Here is a 21,435-nt window from a genome sequence, read left to right on the forward strand (position 1 = left end):
ACCCAAGCCCAAGGTGGGGGTGCTGTGTCCACCCGTCACCCCCGCTCCCCACCACTTACTCGCTTAGCCTCCATCCAGACCCCGACCTCGGTCCCCCGGGTGCTTGGGGCCTCCAGATGCCCAGACTGGGGAGCCTGGGCCGCAGTTCCCTAAGCAGACACCCCCTTTTCTGAGCGGGACCGCGTCCTTGGTAGCCCCCTCTCCCGCCTCTCGGAGGATCTATCTCCCCACCTGCCGAGCCCTCGGCTCCCACCTGGGACCAATGAGTTCAGAGAACGAGAGAAAGTAAATTTGCTTAAGTTCCTGGAAGCTGCTCAGGATCGAACATGGAAAGAAAAAAACGATGCCTGCGCCTGGAGTGTCCCCAGCTGCGGTCCCCGGCTTCCGCGCCTGGGCAGATGGAGCACCGCCAGGGCTAGGGACGCAGGTGAGGACCCGAGGGCGGCGCAGAAAAGCCGGAGTCTCGCCCTCCCACCCGGCGGGAGAGGGACTGGAGTTAGCGTGGTCACCCCGGCGCATGACCGCGCGATTGTAACGCGCTGTCCCTCTGGATCCGGACCAGAGCACGGTATCCACTTGAGTGCCCCGCCGCGTGCGTTTGTAAGTGGGGTTTTGTCCCCAGCCCACCTTCGCTGCATCCGCCTGGGAATCGTGGCCCCAAGCGTGCGGTCTCCTCCCTTGAACCGGGAGACAGGGCCGGAGAATGAGACCCCGGGATAGAAACTGCACTTTCGCCCTGCCGGACAGAAGAAATGTAAGAAAACCCGGTGAGACACACACCAAAAGCCGACACACACGCCCATAGATTTCTCTACATCCGGGATATAAGCACACCTCCACCTGAACTAGATAGACTGAGCGGGTCAAGTGGATTCCGGGGCCCACTTGGTCTCAAATACTGGCTCAGTTTCCCCGGGCGCTCCCGGGTCAGTGCTTTCACGGTTCTGAGCCTCCGTTCCCCCTACTTCGTAAAACAAGGCTAAAGGTCGTCCGCGCACACCATAGGGTTAATTGTGAGGCGGCGTTAAAGGCGATCTCTTCTGTGGGGCGCTGAACCCAGTGCCTGTCTCTTGCACGTGCCCCGGTCTGCCAGCTCATTTTATTATTGTTGTTCCGTGTACTTTGAACGCCGACATCTGCAACATATACATCTTGATTATACGCATCTTGATTATAAAACAACCAAAGGCATCTACATCCGGAACTGTCTTGCGCAGCAACTTCGAAATACAAATTGGAAGAGACGTCTCCTGGTGCGGCACGTCCAAGTCCACGCGGACGCACACGCATCTATTTCTAACACCTGTAGCTCCTGGCTCCAGAACGCCCAAAGAGTTACCCATAGGTACGAACTTTCTAGAGCTCTGTCTCTAAAAGCCAGGTCTCGATCGAGGCCTGGCATCTGCACCCCAACAGCCACTCTTTTGGCTGGCTGCCGTGAGGTCAAAATTGGAAACCAGCGAGGCACAAAAGCGCACGGACGCGAATCGTTTCAAGCTTCTCGCAGAGCCCAAAGGCGGCTGCCTGTCTGCTGGCTTATGGGAAAGGTCAGCACCAGGGTTTTCCTTCTTGGATGGAATTTTTGGAAGGGCCTACCCGCCGGGAACTTGCCCCACAAAAGAAGGGTGGGTTCTAGGACAGCTGAGATTCAGAGGGAGGCTCTACACACAGACACACACACTAGCACACGCACGCCCGTGAGCGCACACGCGGCTCCATCGAGCTTGTTGGGACCCGGGAGGAAGGAGCGCAGGGTCGTGACCCCGGCCTCTGCTAGAGCGCGCCCTTCGGCCCCTGCAATTAGCGCCGGGAGGTCAGCAGGAACTCGGACGCCTTACCCGCGGCTCAGAGCAGAGCCAAAAAAAAAAAGAAGGAAAAAAAAAAAAAAAAACGAGCTTGCCCCCTCACCCGCCACCGGTCTCAGACGCCCAGGCGCAGCCAGGCTTGGAGCCGATCTTCCCAAGGGGCGGGGGCCGGAGGGCTCAGGCTGGCACCCGCATTTGTCACCTTAAATCTACAAATCACGAAATCGCTCAGCCCAGCAGGCTGCGGTAGCTGACCCCGGCCCGGGCCCTTTACGGACTGCTGCTCCCACGAGCCGGGTGCCCTTCGTCCCCGTAGAAGCGACTAGGGTAGAAGCCAGAAAAAAAAAAAAAAAAAAAAAAAATCCAGCGTTGTAAAGTAAGGAAGAGATAGCGCATCAGGCACAAGGGAGTTGCGTCCAGGGGAGATTCTGAGTGGTGTATACTGGGGAGCGGGGATCCTTTCTCTCTTTACCGATAAAGAACTCGGGTTATGCCCAGCCCTACAGGGTCGGGGGAACTAGTGGAGGTTTCTACAAGGATCAGCAAGGTATTTGGCGAGAAAATAACGAGAGAGTGTCCCCTTCACTGAATTTCCGAAGGCTCTTGGAAACCCAGAGTCGAGAAGGACTTTTTCTTATCTGAGGCCCAAACGGGAGTGAAAGTGATATTCAGGAAAGAGATGGAGGCGGCTTCTTCCGATGCTGAGGGGTGGGAGTGTGCTGGGGTGGGGGCCAGGGAAGGAGGGGAGCCCGGGCTGGGGTGGAGAGGATGAGAAGGGGCAAAGATGAAACACCCCAGCTCCGGAACCCGGGAGGCTCCGGGGAGTCGAGGAAGCGGCCGCCACTGGGGCGCATTCGTGGGCCAGACAGATAGGTGGCACTCGAAGCCCGGGGAAAAAAAAAAAAAAAGGCGAAGGCGCCGGCCCCGAGTGGCCTCCGCAGCGGCCGCCGCCACCATAAAGCCCGCGGCGAGATTGCGACCGGCGCCAGGTGAGTAATAGGCAACGAAATCCAGAGAGATTGCGAGCCGCTCACCCCCCGTCCATCAGCGCCACAAGAGTTACTCATTAACATCACTATATACAAATAAGATACACGGGAGATTAAATTAAAAAAAAAAAAAAGGAAGCCCTGGGGTGGAGAGGCTGACCACACGTCTGAGCACCGTCCGAGAATTTGGGGGGTGGGATGGGGAGGAGGTGAGCGAATCGGGACCGAGAAAGAAAAGGATTCGTTCCCTCCTTGAGGCCGAGGCTGTTTTCTGCCTCTCCCCATCCCGATTAGGGAGAGCGCCTCCCGGGCACCCCCAACCGACTGCCACTTTCCCGGGGCGCAGGCACTGCGCTTAATCGTTGGGTCAATAAACAGCCCGGGTCAGCTGCAGCTTCTGCGCGTAGGGCGCGCCCTGGAAATCCTCCAGGCCCTTCGAAGATCTAGTGCCCCAAAGGCCCCCGGGCCCCGCAAAGCTCCCCCACGCACCCACCTCCGACCCCGGTGGTTTTCCCTCCCACCCTGGGAGACAGTGCTGGAGAGGCTGTGGGCTCCCCACGTGCCTGATTGGAGATGGAAGGGGCTATGCCCCCTCTCCAAAGGTCTCGACCTCGATCTCCTTCCAAGTACAGGATGGGCGGGAGGAGGGGGGGGCGCGGTTCCTCCTCGCCGGCCATTCAGGAGGCCCCGAAGGTGACAGGGACTTGGGGCCGGGCTGGCGGGCTCCAGGGAGGTGGGGGGGATGGGGATGGAAAGGCAGCCGCCAGGCAGGCTCCGGCTGCGTCCTCACGTCAAGGCCCCCCGGGGCAAGAGAAGGCCTGGAGAACCTTCCCATCCTCCAACCCTCGCGACCCCCACCCTACCCCCCGCCCGCCCCAGCACACACACTTACACACACCTCCGAGGCGAGGCTGGGGGTGGGGAGGCCAGGAGACCAAAGACTGTCACTGCCTCACCATTTTTTATTGAATGTTTCAAAGATAAATCGAACTTCAAAAGGCAACTCCCCAAACAGCCCCGGAGGCTGGTTGGAGGGCAGAGCTGGAGGAGGGTGTCAGCCTCTTGGTGACTTTTCCCTCGGAGGGGGTCAAATATGTGCCCTGGAATTACCTTTTGGAAACTGCCCTCCTCCCTCGCGGGGCACAAAGTTTGCGCAGAGCTGGCCGCCCGTCGCACGCACAGTCCGGGCTGAGGACTCGGAGGGGTACCTTGGGTCAGCCTAGTCCAATCTGACACCGGAGACTCCAGGGGACGTTCGAGTTTGTCCCTTTCTCGGGCGGCCTGGAGGGTTGCTCCCTTGCCAGGCCGGGGCTAGCCGCGGGCAGATTCTGCTAGAGTTTTATTTATTTTTTTCTTTTTTGCACACTGGGGCAAGAAAAAATTGACTTGGATGGCTCAGATTGAAGCGCAGAGAAACAGCGAACCCCAAACGAAAACGTTCGCGGTCCTCGCACTCATTTTTGATCGGATTCGGCTGGGAAACACTGACTTAGGGAGCGAACATTCTTTTTCCATTAAAACTTAAGTATCTGCAATTGCGATTCTATCCAATTCTAATCAGGCCCCCTTCCGCCTCTCGTTTTGCTTCCTAATTTCAAGGAAAAGTAATTTCAGATTGAAGCTGCTCCCTTCCGCCGGCCGAGTAAGGGACTTTTGTTTTTAGCTTTGTAACTTGAGTGACATCTCTTTTGGGTTCAGTGGGGGCGGTCTTAATTATTTAAAGGCAAAGAGAAGGGGCTAAAAAGGAAGCTAGAGAAGAAAGATTTGACTCCACTTTCAGGAAAGGTCCCTAAAAAAAACACTTAACAGGAGGCCCAAAGACATTTCAATAAAAATTTATTGAAATTTCAATGAGATTTTTAAAGGGGGGGATACAGAAAACCAAAGAACTCATCAACAATTATAACACAAAATATACCTTCATGAATTTTTGTCTTTAAACCATCTCTCAGCACCTGACTTTTTAACTGTGAATATATCTCTCTAGAGGCACCAATTCAAAGCATCAACACTGAGGACAGTAAGTAGTTAATTCCACTTTGTTTTGAAGAAATCAGAGACTGGCAAATACAAATAGGAAAGAAAAATTAGAAAGTCAAACCACAGCCTCTGCACTCTCCACCACCCCCACCCCCCCCACCCGCCCCAAGCAATCTCAAAAACACTCTTAGGAATTTCAGGTGGGGCTAGGAAGTGGCACCACCTCCCCAGTTTTCGGTAAAATAGGCAAATAGCACTTTCCCCCAGTTTTGGACATTAGAAAAGAAATTTTCTTTGCAGACGACTCTTTTGAAAAGTATGTTGGTGTTGGTGCAGAAAGTGTTTTCTACTTTTAAAAGCGATCCTGTGACCTTGAAATAAAACTGACTATAGGAAAACAAAACCACAAAACCTGACAGCTGCAATCCTATTTACATAGAGCTATATACAATGTCAATAAATTAAAGTTTAATTTTCTGAGCATTCATATTCCACCTATTTACAAGTTATCAAATAATTACATAAATACTTTGTCTAATAGTCTCGCTGCTTCTTTATTTTTTTTTAAAAACCTTGTTATTGCATATACAGGAAACAGAAAAGAACTGCCAGAGGGACAACATGAATCCTGCTACAGAGCTTAGATAAAATAAATTCATTTTTGGTATCTTCCCCATCCCTTCCTTTTAAGTCATCCCCCTTAGGGTTGTCAATGATCTAGGAAAAGATAAGGGGTCATATTTTCTCTCTAAAAGCAAGCATTCAAAAATAAAACCCACAAATACATTATTGTGGAACATGCAAGAGACCTAGAGCTCTTAAAACATCACAAGAATTATTAAAAAGACACAGATTTCTTTAATACAGACTAAACAAGAATGGCAGAGACTTCCCTCCCCAAACAATGCTGCCCAGTAATTTATTTAGAACTGATATGCACGTCACTAGAAAGTTTTTAATCTTCACGAACAGAATCATGTTAATGTATCCATTTGTCCCCAGTATTTTTTTTTCAATTTTGTTTCCACTTGGGACGGTGAAGAAAAAAAAACAAACATATATATATATATATCTTCACTGGGGGAGAAACTTTTCAACACCTCCCCTCCTGGGGCCTGGCTACCTCGGACCTTCCCACAGCTTCCAGACCAGCCCCCAAGGAGTTGCTCTGGCAGCCAACGCTTTAACTCCTACCCCAACAGCTCAATGCAACTGGGACGTTTCTGAGCCAGATCCCGGATGTATAAACCACAGCCAAGAAGACAGGGCCTGTTTCTAGCACATTCTCTCCAGGGAGTCCAGCACCCCTTTCCCAGACAGGGCTCCACAAAAAAGGGCTGACCTCACTGCACGCCCGCGGTTTATGTGACATCCGACAAAGTGCACTGCAGACTGGATTGGACTGGAATGAAGAGACTTTTCTGGGGAGGGGTTTACGGGGAGGCGCTGCGGGACCTGTCGGGCTTGGCTTCCAGGCCGCTGACCAACCGCTGGATGTTCTGCAGTTCGCTGGTGGCCGCCTCCTTCTCCGGGCAGAGTTTGGGCGACAGGGACACGGAGCTGGAGGAGAGCGTGGAGGAGCGGCTGTTGAGTTCCGAGCCCGAGTCCACGGCCACCGAGGCCGGGCTGGCGGCCAGGGCGGCGGCCTTGCCGTCGAGGGGGCCCGCTGCGGCGGCGGCGGCGGCGGCCATGGACGGCAGGGCGGTGGTGAGCAGGCCACTGCCGTCTGGCACCGGCAGGGGGATGGAGTAGGGGCTGTAGCGCAGCCGCGGGCGCATGGTGTTCAGGTTCAGGAAAGGGTGGCGGTGCACGGAGCTGGAGGCTGCCGCCGAGGAAGCGGCTGCCGCTGCGGCCATGTACGTGTAGGGATAAGGAAACAGGCTTCCGAAAGGCGACATGGCCAGGCCCTGGGCAAGGAGGAGAACAACAGGGCAGAGTGAGCGAGCGGGTCTGTGCGGTGGGGAGGAGCCGAGCTCATCCACCACCCCTCCTCCACCCCCCACCATCCCCTCGGATGAGTCCTTAACCTCACTCCCTGGGATGGGGGTGGGCGGGATGGTGAGCAGGACGCTCCAACTTCTGCGTCTAGACCTAAATCTGAGCCTAATTACTCCCTAGGCCTCAGCTTTCTTGTATGGCAAAAACGGAAAAGTTCATTCTTTCGTGGGTATGAAATGAACTGCTGCTGCCTGCAGTATGCTTCACATAAGGTTCTTGGCCATCAAGACTGCTGGAAATTCTTCCATCAGTCAGTTGTTCCACCTGTTAAATGGGGCTACAGTCTACCCCACAAAAGCAGCTGGCTGAAAACCAGAGGGCATAAACTATTGGACATATATTTCGGCCCCCTCCATTCTTGTTGCCCCACCTCACAGTCCTCCCACTCCATTCTAGAAGTTTCTAAAAAAATAAATAAATCTGGGGACGATCCTTAAGCAAAAGGAAAAGGGATGAGGGCAGGTTGGAAGGGGAGAGAGTAAAGGGTATTTGCTATGAACAGAGATGGAGAAATCATCCAGGCCCAGATATGCTGGTAGAGCCCCAGATATTACAAGTGGAGAAACTGAGGTAGGCCCCAGGGTATAGGAAGCCACTCAGCTAGCAAGTGGCAGAAACAGAATTCAAATCCTGGGGCCTTGGCTTGGGCTAGCTATCTTGGACCCATTGCCTCAGTAGTACTGTTACTACTTGTTGAGCCAGGCAGCCCCTCACCCACCTGTCACCTACCTACCAGTGAGGTCTCCAGAAAGGGCTAGATCAAGAGATGGGAGGGATGGCGGAAGGGCAGAAGCTAGCCCTTTTCTGGTTCCCTCCTCCCCAGAGGGGAGGAGGCCAGTCCTGCCTCTTGGCTCAGGGAAGGGAGACGAATGTGCTCAGACAAAACAAAAGGCAAGGGCGTGCAGAAAACCTCATAGAATCTTTTTGCCCAAGTTCAGAGTACTTCCAGCGGCCTGAAATGTCTCCCCCCTCCTCCCCCGCAGCTGCTGGGAGCCCCCACACAGCTGTCTCAGCCTTACACAGGCTGCTAGGCCTGCCATAGCCCCATAGTCCCTGTCCTTTGACATTTCCCACGTGTGCACAAACTATTAACCCTTTGGGAAGAAGGTTGGCCTGCTTGCAGTGAGGGATGGGAGGGGGCAGGGAAGAAGCTTCATACTGGAGGGTACAGACTCAACTCATACGCAGGGAGTCAGTTCCCATCCCCAGGCCATGGTCTCTCCCTAGGGTTGGGGGAGGGCTGGCTGTAAAACATTTAAGAGACATTTCAACTCTGAAGCTAAAATCACAGCCCCTGGAAAAGGCCCCCAGAGTCTGAGTGCCTAGGGCTAGAGACTCATGTCCACCACCTACCTCCACCACCTACTTACCAGCTGTGTGATCTTGGTTAAGTTACTCAACATTTCCGAGCTCTGCTCTTTCATTTAGAAGGTGGAGGTGATCATAGGATCACCGAAAAACTCAGAATAGATCAAGCACTGAGAAGAGTGCCTGGCATAAAGGAAGTGCTGTGAAGAGTTATTATCTGGTATGCCACCTAGCTACTCTGCTAGACACAGCCCTTTACTTAGGGGAAAACTGTTTTCTTAAGTTTTGAGGGGGGAGTGTGAGGTTATGATGAATCAATGAAATAAGTCTTGCCCCTAGTAATAATAATGAATTATTATTATTATTAGGCAGGGAGATTAGGTGAGGGTCTGGTTCTAAAAGGCTGGCAAAGGAGAGTGAATGGAAGGAGGGGCTACAGAGGCAGCTGATAAATACCTGAGAGGCCAGAACGTGCTGCTGGAGATGGAAGGGCAGGGTGGCCGACGCCCCCGACAGTCCCTGCGCCGCGGCAGCCGAGGCCATGGCCGTGGAATCCAGGCCCGAGACGCCGGTGGAGGCCCCGGACACTGTGGCCAGCAGAGGCCCCATGCCGGCCGCCATGCTGGAGAAGGCGCCCCCCATGGCGAACTGGCCGGGGTGCAGGAAGAGCGGGTGCCCGTTGAAGAACTGCTGGCCGGCCAGGCCAGGGGCGAAGCCGAGGCCAGGCAGGGGACCCTGGCCCAGGTGCGCGGCGGCTGGGTCCGTCTGCACGGTGAGCGGCGCGAAGGCCTCCTTGCCCGGCAGCACGCGCGCCTCCTCGGCGGCCTTGGACGTGGCCGCGCTGTCGCGGCCCGGGCTCCGGCGCTCCTCGGCGCCCAGGCCGCGGGTGCTGGACGAGATGGTGGCCGGGCTGTGGCGCGAGTCGGGCGACGCCTTGTCAAGCCGCCCGCTGTCCCGGGGTCGGCCGCCGGGCTCAGCCGCGAAGAGGTGCGGCTTGACGGCCGGGCTGCCCTTGTCCCTGCACGGATCTTCCGACGTGGTGGTGGATATCTTGGCTGCGTCACAGGCCTCGGGGCCGTGCTCCTCTTTGCTGTCAGCCTCCGCGTCACTCTCCCCCTCGCTGGGACACAGATCTACCGCAGGAGGGGGAACACAAGCCAGGCGGAAGGGCGTTAGCTCTAAAACCTGGGCCAGCAGAACTCCAGTGCCCCACTTGGAATCCCCAGCTCGGCCACCTCCCAGCTGTGCAACCCGGGGAAAGCCTCTTAACCCCTCTGCACCTCAGTTTTCTCATCTGCAAAGTGGGACTGTGACAGTACCTCAGACTTTAGGGGAAGGGTTCCACCAGCTAGTCATGTATTTCAAGTCTAGCTAGAGCTGCGATCCTCCCTGCAGTAGTGAATTTTACTATTTTATACAGGTGGACTGTTCTCCTACTAGGTCAGACAAAGCTTTTACTGGCCTTTCCCCCGCACTGGATTGCAAATTCACTTTTAAAAAAATAAAAACTGATTTACACTAAAACTCAGGGCAGGAACACCTTCTAGTTACCCGCTTTGTTCCCTGAATGATTGATTTCAGTCCCTTCCACAGATTTGTGGACTCTTTCAGGAAGATTTGTTTGGAGAGAACCCTGACGTCTGAATCGGCAGTGGCAGACGTGAACACCCCTCCCCCAACACACACACTCCCCGGAGCCTTCTCTGTTTGCCTGTCTCTGCAGACAGAGATGGGTGATGGTTTGGTGGGGGGGTGGTGGGGTGTTGCTCACTGCCTGGAGACAATCATAGATTCTCTTTCTCTGTCACCACACCCTCTGTGGGTGTCCTACCAGAAAAAAAAGAAAAAAAGAAAAAGCGATCCCATTTTGTGTTTAAAGCTTAAACAGATTGAAGACATAAAGGACTTTCATTTTATTTCACTTAAAAAATAGGTTTCTTCCCCTTGAGAGCATGTGTGTCTTTCCAAATAAATAGTTCTTGCTCTTTAAACACAGGAAATCAACTGAGGATCCGAGCAGCTCCTCCCCTTCCACCCCTGCCCTCCCCAGCTCCCACTCTCAAGGCTCCATCTCCTATCATAGGTCTAGGGTGGCTCTAGAGCTGAATTTTTCTCAGCCCCCTTCCCTGTTCCAAGTGGCAGAGAATCTCCCGTGTCCCCCCTTCCTCACCCCTACTCCAGCCCAACACATTTTAAGCTAGAGTTCAAAGATATTTAAAAAAAATAAGTTGTTACTTGGTTGGAGGTACAAAAGAGAGGGATGCTCCGGCCTCCCACCCCCAGAGGGGACACAGGAACAGAGACCACCCCCTCATCCCTGCCAGACCAATGTCTGGGAAAAAGGAATCTGAGAGCTCAGACTAACTTTGAGGGGCTGGACACCCCTGATCACCCTTGGTGAGAGTTGGCTTCCGTTTTACAAACTTCTAGAAGGATCTGAAACTTTGGAGGGGCAGGTTCCCTGGTGGATGCTCCCAGCTCCCAACTCTTCATTCAAACCTCCAAGACCTGGAGAAATCTGAGAAGTCAGAGGCAGCCAGGCTCACCTTTGAGGTTGGATGTTCCTACGGTGGACACGGCCGGGGAGGAGGACTGGGCGAAGCAGTTGAAGGCGGCCTGTTCGCTGGAGGACTCGTCTGAGGTGCCATTCTCCTTTTTGTGTCTGTCATCAAACACCCTCATGGACTGCAGGGTGAGTTGCTTTCTGTGGCAGAAGCCGACACCCAGCATTATACAGAATGTTCCCCCCTCTGCAAAGCTTCACCCTCTCCAAAAGGTTTGGGCACACACACCTCACCTGGCCTGCACCCGGGATGACACTAATTCCTAGAAATCTCTGTACCTCAGGGGCAGCCACTTGGATCCAAGTGTTGTTCAGGACCCTGGGACTAGGCTGAAGACCATAGCCCAGGGCGAGGGAGGGAGGAAGGCTTGTATTCAAGACCAGAGGGTTTCCCTAGGAAAGGGGCACTGGCTGGGGCTTGCTCTTTAAATGCCAAGAGCAAGAGGGGAGATGGGAGCTGGCCAGATCTGCTGAGCAGCCAGCCTCACAGACCAAGGAGAACAGAGGACTCAAAGTAGTGAACACAAACAGCAGACCAGCTCCGGACTGGTTGCTAAGATTGGGAGGAAGTGGTTATTTCATGGTGCACTTTACTGTAATCGTTTCACCAACACATTCATCGGACTAAAAAAGAATCTATTTCCACGTGAGAAATTATTTTTTAATGCCCACCCATTCCCCCAGGGGATAGGTTAAAAGTTGCCGCTGATTTTCAAAATTCTTTGAAAGTGAGTGGGGGAGGGGAGAGCTTCTTTTATATACCATCCAGCTGTCAGCTTAATACAAAATGATACATGTCTCCACAGAAGGAGGGAGCCATATATGTCTCCAGGGGCCTAGGGTCTGTCAATCTAAGACAAGGTTGCAAAAATTCCAAAGCGTTTTGTGAATGGCTTAGTCCTTTCCTGGGACCTGTCCAGAATGAACTTAAATTAATTAGGAATTAATAGGCGTCTGTATATAATCTGTTATTCCTGATACTTTTCTTCCAGAGACATTTGTGGGGGTGGCCTCTCTGACCTTCTTTAAGGTAATATGGAGGAAGAAGAAAAAATAGTGTAGTGAAATCTGTAGATTCTTGATCAAGGGGGAGTAAATTGTTTTCCACCCTTCCACCACCCTTCTCAAGAAAAGGGCCTGCATCCCACTTCTAACAGCTGAGTCCTAGGTCTCAGAAAAGTGATTTTCTAAATTGTCTGAGAAATGACCGCCACAGCTCACCTTTTTTCTCTCCTGCCATTTCCAGTGTCCCGGAAACCTTTTGCAAAAGGGTTGTTGTCTATTTTTAACTGAGTTATCTAGAGGAGGAGACACAAGCAAGAAAGAGACATTGGCTTCATTTTCTAGAATGTTCCCGGAGGTTGCCCCCCAACTCAAATGATCCATGCGAAATCTGACTTCCCACTGGAGAAGTCATTTGGATATACCAGGTTAAAGAGAGAGAGGAGAACACAGCAGAAGTTTGAGGGGGCCCAGGAGGAAAACCAAAGGGAAGTGTGCCGTGGCTGGCATTGCCCATAGGAGGCCAAACCAGGGATTCTGAGCTACAATGACCCTGCCTGGGCAGCCAACCACATGGGCTTAGAAATGAAAAAGTTGTCAAAAGGGCAACCTGTGGATCTTAAAATTATGCCTTCATTTTGATTTTTCTTTATATATAGTGCAATTGATCATAAAATATGTTATGGTATATTTCCTGCCCAAACACGTGCACACACATTCACACAGCAAACCTTCCAACTTTTTCTGTACATCTAATAAAATGATTTATGGGGTTTCAGTACCCTTGTGCTGGACTGGGTTTGATTTTTTTGCTGGGTGTTGGGGGTTGGGGGGATGTGTTTGAGGAATTACAATATTGACAATTACAGATTTAAAAGGACAGAATGACCGCTGGAAACATTTGTTTTCATTTATATGCCCCTGCCACTGCCATTAGGTGGAGAAGGCCCGTGGCTGCTTTGATCAAAAATGCTATATTTTATTATTCCATTAACAACTTAGATTCACAGGGTACTGGATCTAGAAGGAGTGTGCATTTTACACGCTAAGGAAAAATCGTATGTCATCTCTCAAATCCCTTTCCTGGGATGGAGGCAGAGGAAGGGGATGATGTATACAGAATTCGCTGGAGGTGGAAAAAGGGCCCCTGGATGGATTCTTGTTCTTGAAGTCAATTCCTTTTTACTTCTTTCAGGGAGAGGAGACTCTGATGTCTTTAGTCTTCAGATGAAGGAAACATACCTTGAACACCCCATCAGCGGGCCACAGAGGACCCATACATAGTGAGAGTGAAATAAAATGGATTGGCACTGAGGACCAGGGTTCAGAAGTTGAAGAGCAGGGGTCCTCAGGTGGCCCCCATCCCCGCCCACCACCCTCATCCCCACCCTCAGTAACTGCCTGCTAACAGCCATGCTGGAGACTGGTGGCCTGGTAGCACTTTCTCTGTGTTGCTCTGAGCACACACCCATGACCTTCAGGCCACTATAGCTTACATACCAGGTGCTGTCTGCTCTTCCATTTGGGGGTACTCCTAATCCCCGGCCTCAGGCCCAGGGAGGGGAAAAAAAAAAAAAACCCTTCAAATGAAGTGGTAACTTTGGTCATCTCATCTCAAAAGCCTCAGACAACTCAATTAGCATGACCCTGTGATCAGAGTAGGTTTTTTCCAAACACACACATACATACACACACCATAAAAAACACAGCAGCATAAAAGGTAATAAAAACCAGACCAGCTACTCGGGATTTCTGGCTAGGGGAGAAAATCTGGTCTCCGCTGAGACTCCCCTTCCAAGATCCCTACCGGCTTTTGCCTTCAATTTTTAGCTGGTTCCTTTTGAACCTGATTTCTGGATCCTTCTTCCTGAATGAAAAGAGGATGAACCTTGAAACAGACAGGGGAAAGCTGGGGTGGGGGTGGGGCAGGCGACCTTAAGGTGGTTCCAGGAGCTTCTCACTGGCAGTGTTAGTTTGGCTTTTTTTTTTCCACTCAGCGTTGGATCCCTAGCTGGTTAAGTTTTTTTAATTTTCTTTCTGCCTCTGCTATGTGCCGCTGCCCCCTTTCCCCCAAGCTCCACTGAAAGTCAAATCACAAAAGAAAAATCAGACTCCCATTGCAATGCTCTTGTAATTTTCTCATCCTTGCCCCAAAGCAGCTTAAGGGATGGGGGTGGGGCTGGGGAGGTGTTAATATCACCATTAAAAAAGAAAGCGACTTTGGTTACCTTATCATTCTGGTATGCAGTCACAGCGATGAATTCAGTTTCGGGGAACAAGTACGTCCGAAAAGTACTATAAGGAAGTTTTAAGATGTCATTGGCCCTCACGATGTGGAACCGGGGCTGGTATTTATGCATGGAGTTCAGTATAGTCTGCAGGGGCCGGAAGGGGAGAGACACACATCACAAGAGGATTTATCGGAGGACCAATGGGTTCCTAGAACCCCTGCCAGGCTGACGTCTACCCCACCAACGGCACCAGGGAGCCCACCTTCTCGGAGTACCTCAGTGGGAATCTTCAGCTCCCCACATGTTACGTTCTGGAGAATCCAAATTGCTCCTCAGTTTCCAAAGGGTGCCCTCCCGCCCCCCCACCCTCACCATCTAAGGTTGCTTTGTTGAACCCTAGCCTACCTGAGTACCAAAACTATAATTCCCCTGCCACGTTGCTTGATCACTTGGGAAGGCCAAAGTCTTAAAAGATAGAGAAAAACATGCATTTTAATTTACAAAATGATTCAGTCCTTTAAGCGCCCACTAATTGATGAGCCCAATCCACTTAAAGCCCTGAAAGGCTGAACTCTAGAGAGGAATATTTATGCCTTAATCAAATCAAGGGCTTCAAATGCAATTCCTGCTCGCTGAAGATATGTCCAGGCCATTCATGTCTTCCTGGGCCTAATCTTTCTGCTTATTCCTCACTTATCACTCTGTTTATTTTACTGAAATGTTGGGGAGGTGTAGGGGCAGGGGGCAAAAGGTCCTTTGCTCGACTTTCACAAGCAATCTAAGTCTCTGGAAAGTTTCTAGGGACTCCCGCGCTGAATCCACATATATACTCGCAACAAACATGCAATTTTTGTACCGGGAGATCTAGGTCTCGTTTCTGGTAAACCTGACCTTCACCTGAGCCCAATTCTTTTTTAGTCCAAGGGAAGAAAATCTTTCAAAATCTGTACCCACACCGTCTCACCAACGAAGTCGAGGTTTCAAACCTTAAAACCCTCCCAAACAATACTATGACTGGTTTCAAAATAGAAGTATGATATCGCGAAACAAATCCTTTATGAATACCTAACTTTAACGTTGATTTTCCATCTTCACGATGGGTTTTTAACTTTCCTGTCAGGTCAAGCAGTTACCAAGACTTGGCCTTGCCACAGAACAGGAGCCTATAAAAGTTCTCTCGCCCCTCACTTATTTTAGAACGCCAGGCCTTCTATTATCCAAAGAGAAGAAACACCCCGGAGTTCTCTGTGGATCGAACAAGTTTGCTATGCTTTGTAACTGAGAGCGAGGGAGAAACTGGATTTTACCTGGAAGTGGAAAGCACTGCCTTTGCTAGGGAGAAGACAGGAAATTTTAGGAAGGCAAGCAGTGAAACTTACAAATCCGTGCTTGTCCGAAATGTTGTTGGTGAGTTTCAGTTTGTGGAAAGTGACAACTTTGGACATCCACTGTTCCCCAGTAGCAGGACTGTCCGGGTGAATGTACATTCTCTTCGGCATTTCAGGATCAGCCTTTCCTGCCACCATCCACCGGGAATTGTGAAATTTATAGCGACAGTCATCCGCAGCGATAATGTCCATCAACAAAATATATTTGGCTTTTTTATCCAGCCCAGAACACCTTACTTTAAATGGAGGAAACATTCGCCTATAAGGGAGAGAAGAGGGAAGAAAAGAAACAGAAAAAAAAAAAAAAATCACTCAGAATCTTGGGTTTGACCCTCTATGCTAAAATACTTCAATCAAATTTAAAACTTTCTGTTACAATTGATGATCTTATACCGGTTCAGAGTATGATAACTGAGTGCAAAATTGCTTCCTTCAGCAACAGAAGAATTAAATACGCTTCAATGTCTCTGTTTTAAATGGCCCGAGATTCAAAACAAGTGAATAAGGGGCACTGGGTTTCTCTACATTGTCTAATAATTTCCTTGTAATTTTTTGGCCCCCTGTGTGACTTTTTAGGTTGCCCTCCTTAGAGGGAAATTCTTGCTTATGCCTTTTCCTGCCGGTGTCTAGTTCTAAACAGCTTGGGGCAGGATTTTAGTCGACTTTGGTTAATCAAGGCTAGAGTTTTCCACCACCCGTGGATGAGAAAATGTTAAACGGATCAAGAAAAGAAATGTCAAGTCGGGACCCCTCTCTGCTGTGGAACAGTAATCCCGCTGCTGGCGAAATGAAACTACTTCGGTGAGTTCTCCAAACGAATTCTGTAGACTGGGGTGGACTCAGAGGCCTGATCACCAGTCTGCCTAGCGCGCTGCTAACCACATTCCCCCCACTGCTCGGGACCAGACCCAAACTGCAAGACTCCACCACCAAACTGGTCTTTATTTCCCTAAAGTGTTAGCATTCTGCACTTTTGACTTAAAAGGGAGCAGAGAATGCATCGCTGTGAAACTGTCTTCTGGGCTGGAGGGTAAGTTGCAAACTTTGGCCTCGTTCAGCTCGGAAACAGAGCTAAAGACAAGAGAAGATTTTCCTTTTATGCCTTCAACTGTATGCCTTGATAGACTTCAATGCCATTTAAAAAAAAATCAGTGACTTTAAATGACAGGCACGTTTTGCTCAGGCCAGGACCTCTAAACAGTATGTAAAATATAGTCACACATGAAACAGCAGTACGTGTCTCCCTGCTGGCTCCTTGGGTCAGCGAACACAATCTGAATCAGCCAGAGTTGCCTGTTGAACTCTCTCTTTGATTACAGACACACGAAGCAGCATGGACAAACCCCAAATCGCCTTTGATTTCTCTCTAACCCTGGCAGGGGGCAGGCTCAGGCCCCCTCCAGATCCAGAAGCTAGGCTGGAGGGCCGAAAGGGCAGGGCAGTTTCTGCCAGGCCTCCCACTACCACACAAACAAAAAGAGCTGTTCAGTGTTTCTCTCCGAGAACAAAATGAAACAGACAAAAATACAACATCTACAAAGACACAGGGATGGTCCAGAAAGGTTTGCACAGTGAGTTTTCCTGCAATGGGGGGTGCTTTTCTTTCTTCCTGCAGAAGATATCTGCATACCACTGAAAAATTCTATCCCATACAGAACCCGGTATGCAGACCAGGTAGGAAAAACCACCCGCTGCAGACGCCCAGGTAAGCTGAAATTTCCTATCACTGGGGCAAGGCCGGGGAGGTTTCTGTACACAGTTCTGGGCTGGGAGGTGGGGTGGGGGGGACTAAGTTTTCCTCTAAGTCAAATAACTGGCAAACCGACTGTTCTGGGAGAAGATAAATAAAAGGAGAAAAGTAACCTCCAGTCGCTTATGGGAGTTGTGGGGGCGGGGAGGGTGCGTGGCTTGCTTACCTTCCCGACTTGGTAATGACCATCTCCGTGCCCCGCTTGTGGAATTGATCCCAAAGTTCTTTGGCCTCCAGGTGTACCTTGGGGTCATCTTCTACTTCTTCTTCGGGTTCCATGGTCTTCAGGGGCCTCAGATGGGTCTGAGGTCCCAGGGACGAGAATGGGATGCCGGTTTCGGCCGCCCCCACCAATTGATCCATGATCGGCTTGGCCAGGGCGCCGGGCAGCGAGAGCGCCGCCGCGCCGTTGGGAGGCAGCGTCAGAGCGGGGAAGAAAGGCGGCTGATGACCCAGCACCGCGCTCATGGCGAAGTCCGGCGCCCGGTGAGGTAGGAACGGATGGTAGGCCATGCTTGTCCCAGGAATGACCGGATCTCTCATGGAGAGGCTCATCCACTCCAGGCGGGGCGCTGGGCTCCAGCCGGGAACAAGTCCGCAGCGGTTTAGTTTAGTTTAGTTTTGTTTTTTAACAGCAGCGCATAGTTTGGACGGGGGGAAAAAGCGAAAGAAAAAAAAAGGCGGTGGGAGGTTCACAGCTAAAGCACCTCAAAGTGAAGAGTGGGAAGTGTCTTTGGGGCAGGGGAAGGCCGCTTTTAAAGAGGGCAAGGCGAGAAATCAGGAGACATAGTCGTTTGGGTGACTGTCCCGGTGTCTGGCGTTTCCAAAAAGCCGCCCCTGGAAGTCGGTTTCCGAGGCGAGGGGAACGAGCAGGGACTGGACTCGCGCCGGAGCCCTGCCGCTTGGCTCGAAATAGACACGCCTGCCCTGGGTCCCGGCGATCGCTCCTCAGCCCCCAGTTCTTTGTTGCCAATGCGGACTGCTCTCCTAGGAGACTTTTTTTTTTTTTTTTTTTTTTTACCTTTTCTTCTCCTTCTTCTTCCCCCGCCCCCCCGTCTCTAGCCTTTCCCTTTGGCTCGCAGGAGGCGTCTGCAGTTGCGCTAGACCGGCGAGCGAAGAGAGCAGAAAAAAAAAAAAAAGTCTCTCTCCTTAAAAAAAAAAAAAATCTTTGATGGAAGCCCTCTTCTACCAGCGCTATCAAAACTTGAACTGCAAGCGGGCTTCCGTTCGTCCTTCTCCTCCACCTTCCTCCGCTCCGAGCCTCCGGAGGGTGTCTGGGTTTCAATCCGAATCTTGCTGTGTGTGCTCTGCTCCCGCGCCTCTCTTCCTTGTCCTAAAACGTGAGCGAATTCCCTTCCTAAATCTGCGTCCAGACGCGCAGGGCTGGGAGGATTTAGAGGGGGGGAGGAGGAGGGGAATGAAAAGAAGGGAGAGGGAGAGAGAGAGAGAGAGACCGGAGTGGGAGAAGGAGCGCCAGGAGAGGGAGGGAGCGAAAGAAAGCCAGCTAGAGCTCCTCGCCACCCTCCTCCGCCTCTAGAATTCCCCGGGCGTCTGCTCGGCGGTCTAGAAGGTCGGGCTCTGCTGTGGGCTGCGGGGAGCCGGAGGCCTCTTGATTGGCTCTTTGACGCTTTCGGACCAATTGTGTTGCTGCATAGGCGTGGTTTTCACAGGTCGAGTGCTGGGGGATAGAGCCGAGTTATAAAAAGAAGGTGTCGGAAACTGTAACGTCGCAGCGCCGCAACGGTACTACTGCCTGTCCTGTGAATATGTCAACATGATCAGAGGGAGGGCGGGGAGCCACTGGGGAGCGCGCGCACCGAGTCGCCTCTAGGTGGCTTATCGAGAGATCGCCGCAGCCCCGGAGCTCGCTCTCTTGCTCGCTAGCTCTGGCTCAGTCCATGTCTGAAATGCCTCAGTCATCCAGCCCGGGATCGAGGGAGGAGGCTGGGCAGGAGGGAGCACGCCGGAGGGAGGCGGGCGCTAGCGAGGCTGGCCAGGAAGGCGGAGAGCGCGCCGGGCGCCGGGCAGGGGCGCTCGCCTCTCGCGCGCTCGGCTCGCTTCTCCGGCCGCCGCGGCCGTTTCTCTCTCCCGTTCACCCTTTTAACCCGGTTCCGGGCGAGCCGAGCGGACGGCCCCGGCTCCCGTGAGCTGCCATCCGGCCGCCGGGCGCGACAAAAGCCGGGCGCCGCGGAGAGGCGAACGCCGCCGAGTCTCCAGGCTTGTGCGCTCTCTCCGGCCCCACGTGGAGCCAAGCTCTTCCCGGCCGCCGCTCAAGGGCTCCCGAGCTCGGGTGTTTCTCGTTGCCGGTCTGCCCGGGCAGCAGGGCTCGCGCGCGGGCTCCCGAGCACGCGGTGCTGCCAGATCTTAGCCCACGCGAGGGGGCTCTCTCCCCACCGCGCCCCACCCGAAACTATGCGCGGAGACCCAAACACCCCCAGCACATTTGTACGCGAACACGCGGCAGTCCACTAGGGCTCAGCCGCCCGCGGAAGCCATATACACGCAAACACTGACCCAGCCTGCGCGGCAGCCCCGGGTCTGCGCTCAGCTCACTCCGGAGGCGGATTCGGGCTTTTTTCAAATGGATTTACCAGCCCTTTTAGATAGATCTCGTCTTCCATTTGGACTCTGGCTCCCGGTTTTCCACCTGAATGTGTGTGTGAGAGCAGAGAGGGTATCTGAACAAAGTGAGCACAGCGAGGGACTAGGTTCTGGGCCTGTCCTCGTCTAGCCGCCGCCCTCCCCTCGGCGGTCAGCAGGGTGAGGAGCTGCTGGAATGGGGTGGGCGAGCTGGTGGGCGGAGGTGCTCCAGGCCCGTATCTTCTCCAGGCATCGCAATTATCTCTTGGTGCCTCAGTTCTTTTCTCCACCCGGAGACTTATCTCGCCAGAAGTCGGGGGTGAATTTGTAAAACAAACCGTGAAATGCCCCCACCCCAGAGGCGAGGTGACTGGCTCCAGTTCAGGTGTGTGTGTGTGTGTGGGGGGGGTGTTGCTCAGCAAGGGTGAAGGGGAGGGACGCAACAGGATCTTATCCATCAGACCTGTCGCCGAATTGGTAACTGTTACCGCAGGTCCCTGTCCGGGTCAGAGGATTCCCCAGATCCACATTTCCCAATTCTAGCCGCCATCCCTGCTTAGATGGAGGGACGTCTTGGGGACAGTATTCTATTACCCTTCCTAAGCTGGGAACTTTCTCCAGTGGAACCAAGAAAGGACTGATTTCGGGGTCTAGGGGGTTAAGAACTCCCAGGCTCGGGTTGTTTTGTGCGTGTAACTGTGTGTAGGTAACCAGCAGAGCCCTCTCTTACATTTTGCCTCGTGTACCCCTAAACCCCCAGCTCCCACACTCCGAAGTGGGAGCAAGTTGGGGGGAGTGTGAAAAATGCAGTTCCATTATGGGCCAACCCTGCCGAGATAGGGGCGGAACTTTTGAGGCGACGAGATTTTTCCAGCCTCGCATTTTTGACGCACATGGTTAAGAGCGCTTGGCGCCAGCGCTAAGAATTCCCTGAAGTCACCAGAGAGAATAAGAGTGGTTCTGCGAACTCCATCTGGCTTGCCATCTCGCCCCTTTCTCTCCCTTTAGGTCTGTCTTTCTCCTGGCCGGTCTCTCGGCCTCTCTCTGAGGTGGTGGTGCAAGAGCGGCGGGGGTCAGCGTGTGGGCTCACGATGCCCCCTCCCACTTCCCTGGCCGCCCGACCCCGGAGGGTGCGAGAAACCCAGGCCTTTCCCCTTCTGATACCGTCCACCGAGGTCACCGCAGGGTTTCCACCAGTCTCCGGAGGCTGAAACCCGCCCTTCCCCCACTCTGCTGGCCGCGGGAGCCTGGGGCCGCACCGCTGTGCTTTCAGCAGCGGCCCCAAACCCGGGGTCTGGTTTCGCCGGCCAACCTCTGCTCCGACGCACCGAAGAGAAGGAAAGTAATTCTGCAAGCACGAGATGACCCCCAACACACACCCACATCCACCCAATCGGTGTCCTAAGCGTCCAGATGACCAGGAAGAGAGACATTTTACTCGGTCGTCCGCATGCTGGCCTCGCTTCGGTTTTGGACTGTGGGAGGGGAGCTTGCTGATTTCACTTGTAAATATCTCAACTTGCCTTTGGCCTCAACGGTGGAGGTGGACTTAACCGCGATTTCGGCCCCTTCTCTCACGCGCCTGTTTTTGCCCATAGCTCCACCTTAACCCTGGGGTCACCCCAGTTGCCACTCCTGACCCCCCATTGCCACTCCAGCGCGCCAGAGAGGAAGGCGGGAGAGGAAAGTTTGTGGGGTTCTGAATCGAAAATGTCGACATCTTGCTAATGGTCTGCAAACTTCCGCCAATTATGACTGACCTCCCAGACTCGGCCCCAGGAGGCTCGTATTATGCAGGGAGGCCGCAGTAACTGGGGATCAAAAGCGGGAAGGTGCGAACT

General features: G+C 52.7%; 1 protein-coding gene and 1 long non-coding RNA gene across 3 annotated transcripts in view; one reads left to right on the plus strand and one right to left on the minus strand.

Moving 5' to 3' along the window:
* TBX3 (T-box 3) lies at positions 5,328 to 21,042 on the minus strand. 2 transcript variants are annotated; one of them, XM_018061190.1, is made up of 8 exons: positions 17,181 to 21,042; positions 15,256 to 15,523; positions 14,282 to 14,341; positions 13,874 to 14,020; positions 11,865 to 11,941; positions 10,627 to 10,784; positions 8,537 to 9,213; positions 5,328 to 6,681 (listed from the first exon to the last, which is right to left on the minus strand). In XM_018061190.1, the coding sequence occupies exons 1-8, from the start codon at positions 17,567 to 17,569 to the stop codon at positions 6,208 to 6,210; spliced, it is 2,250 nt and encodes a 749-aa protein (XP_017916679.1). In that variant the 5' UTR covers positions 17,570 to 21,042; the 3' UTR covers positions 5,328 to 6,207. The 2 variants fall into 2 exon arrangements, with proteins under 2 accessions (XP_017916679.1, XP_017916680.1); XM_018061191.1 differs by lacking the exon at positions 14,282 to 14,341 and having other exon boundaries at positions 17,181 to 18,556.
* LOC106503025 overlaps positions 16,492 to 21,435 on the plus strand; it is an 84,346-nt gene continuing 79,402 nt past the window's right edge. Inside the window, exons 1-2 of the long non-coding RNA XR_001296707.2 lie at positions 16,492 to 16,835; positions 16,920 to 16,969. This is a non-coding gene — a long non-coding RNA (uncharacterized LOC106503025). The remainder of the gene's footprint in view (positions 16,836 to 16,919; positions 16,970 to 21,435) is intronic.

Source organism: Capra hircus, chromosome 17 (assembly GCF_001704415.2).
Source record: "Capra hircus breed San Clemente chromosome 17, ASM170441v1, whole genome shotgun sequence".
Lineage (NCBI taxonomy): Eukaryota > Metazoa > Chordata > Mammalia > Artiodactyla > Bovidae > Capra > Capra hircus.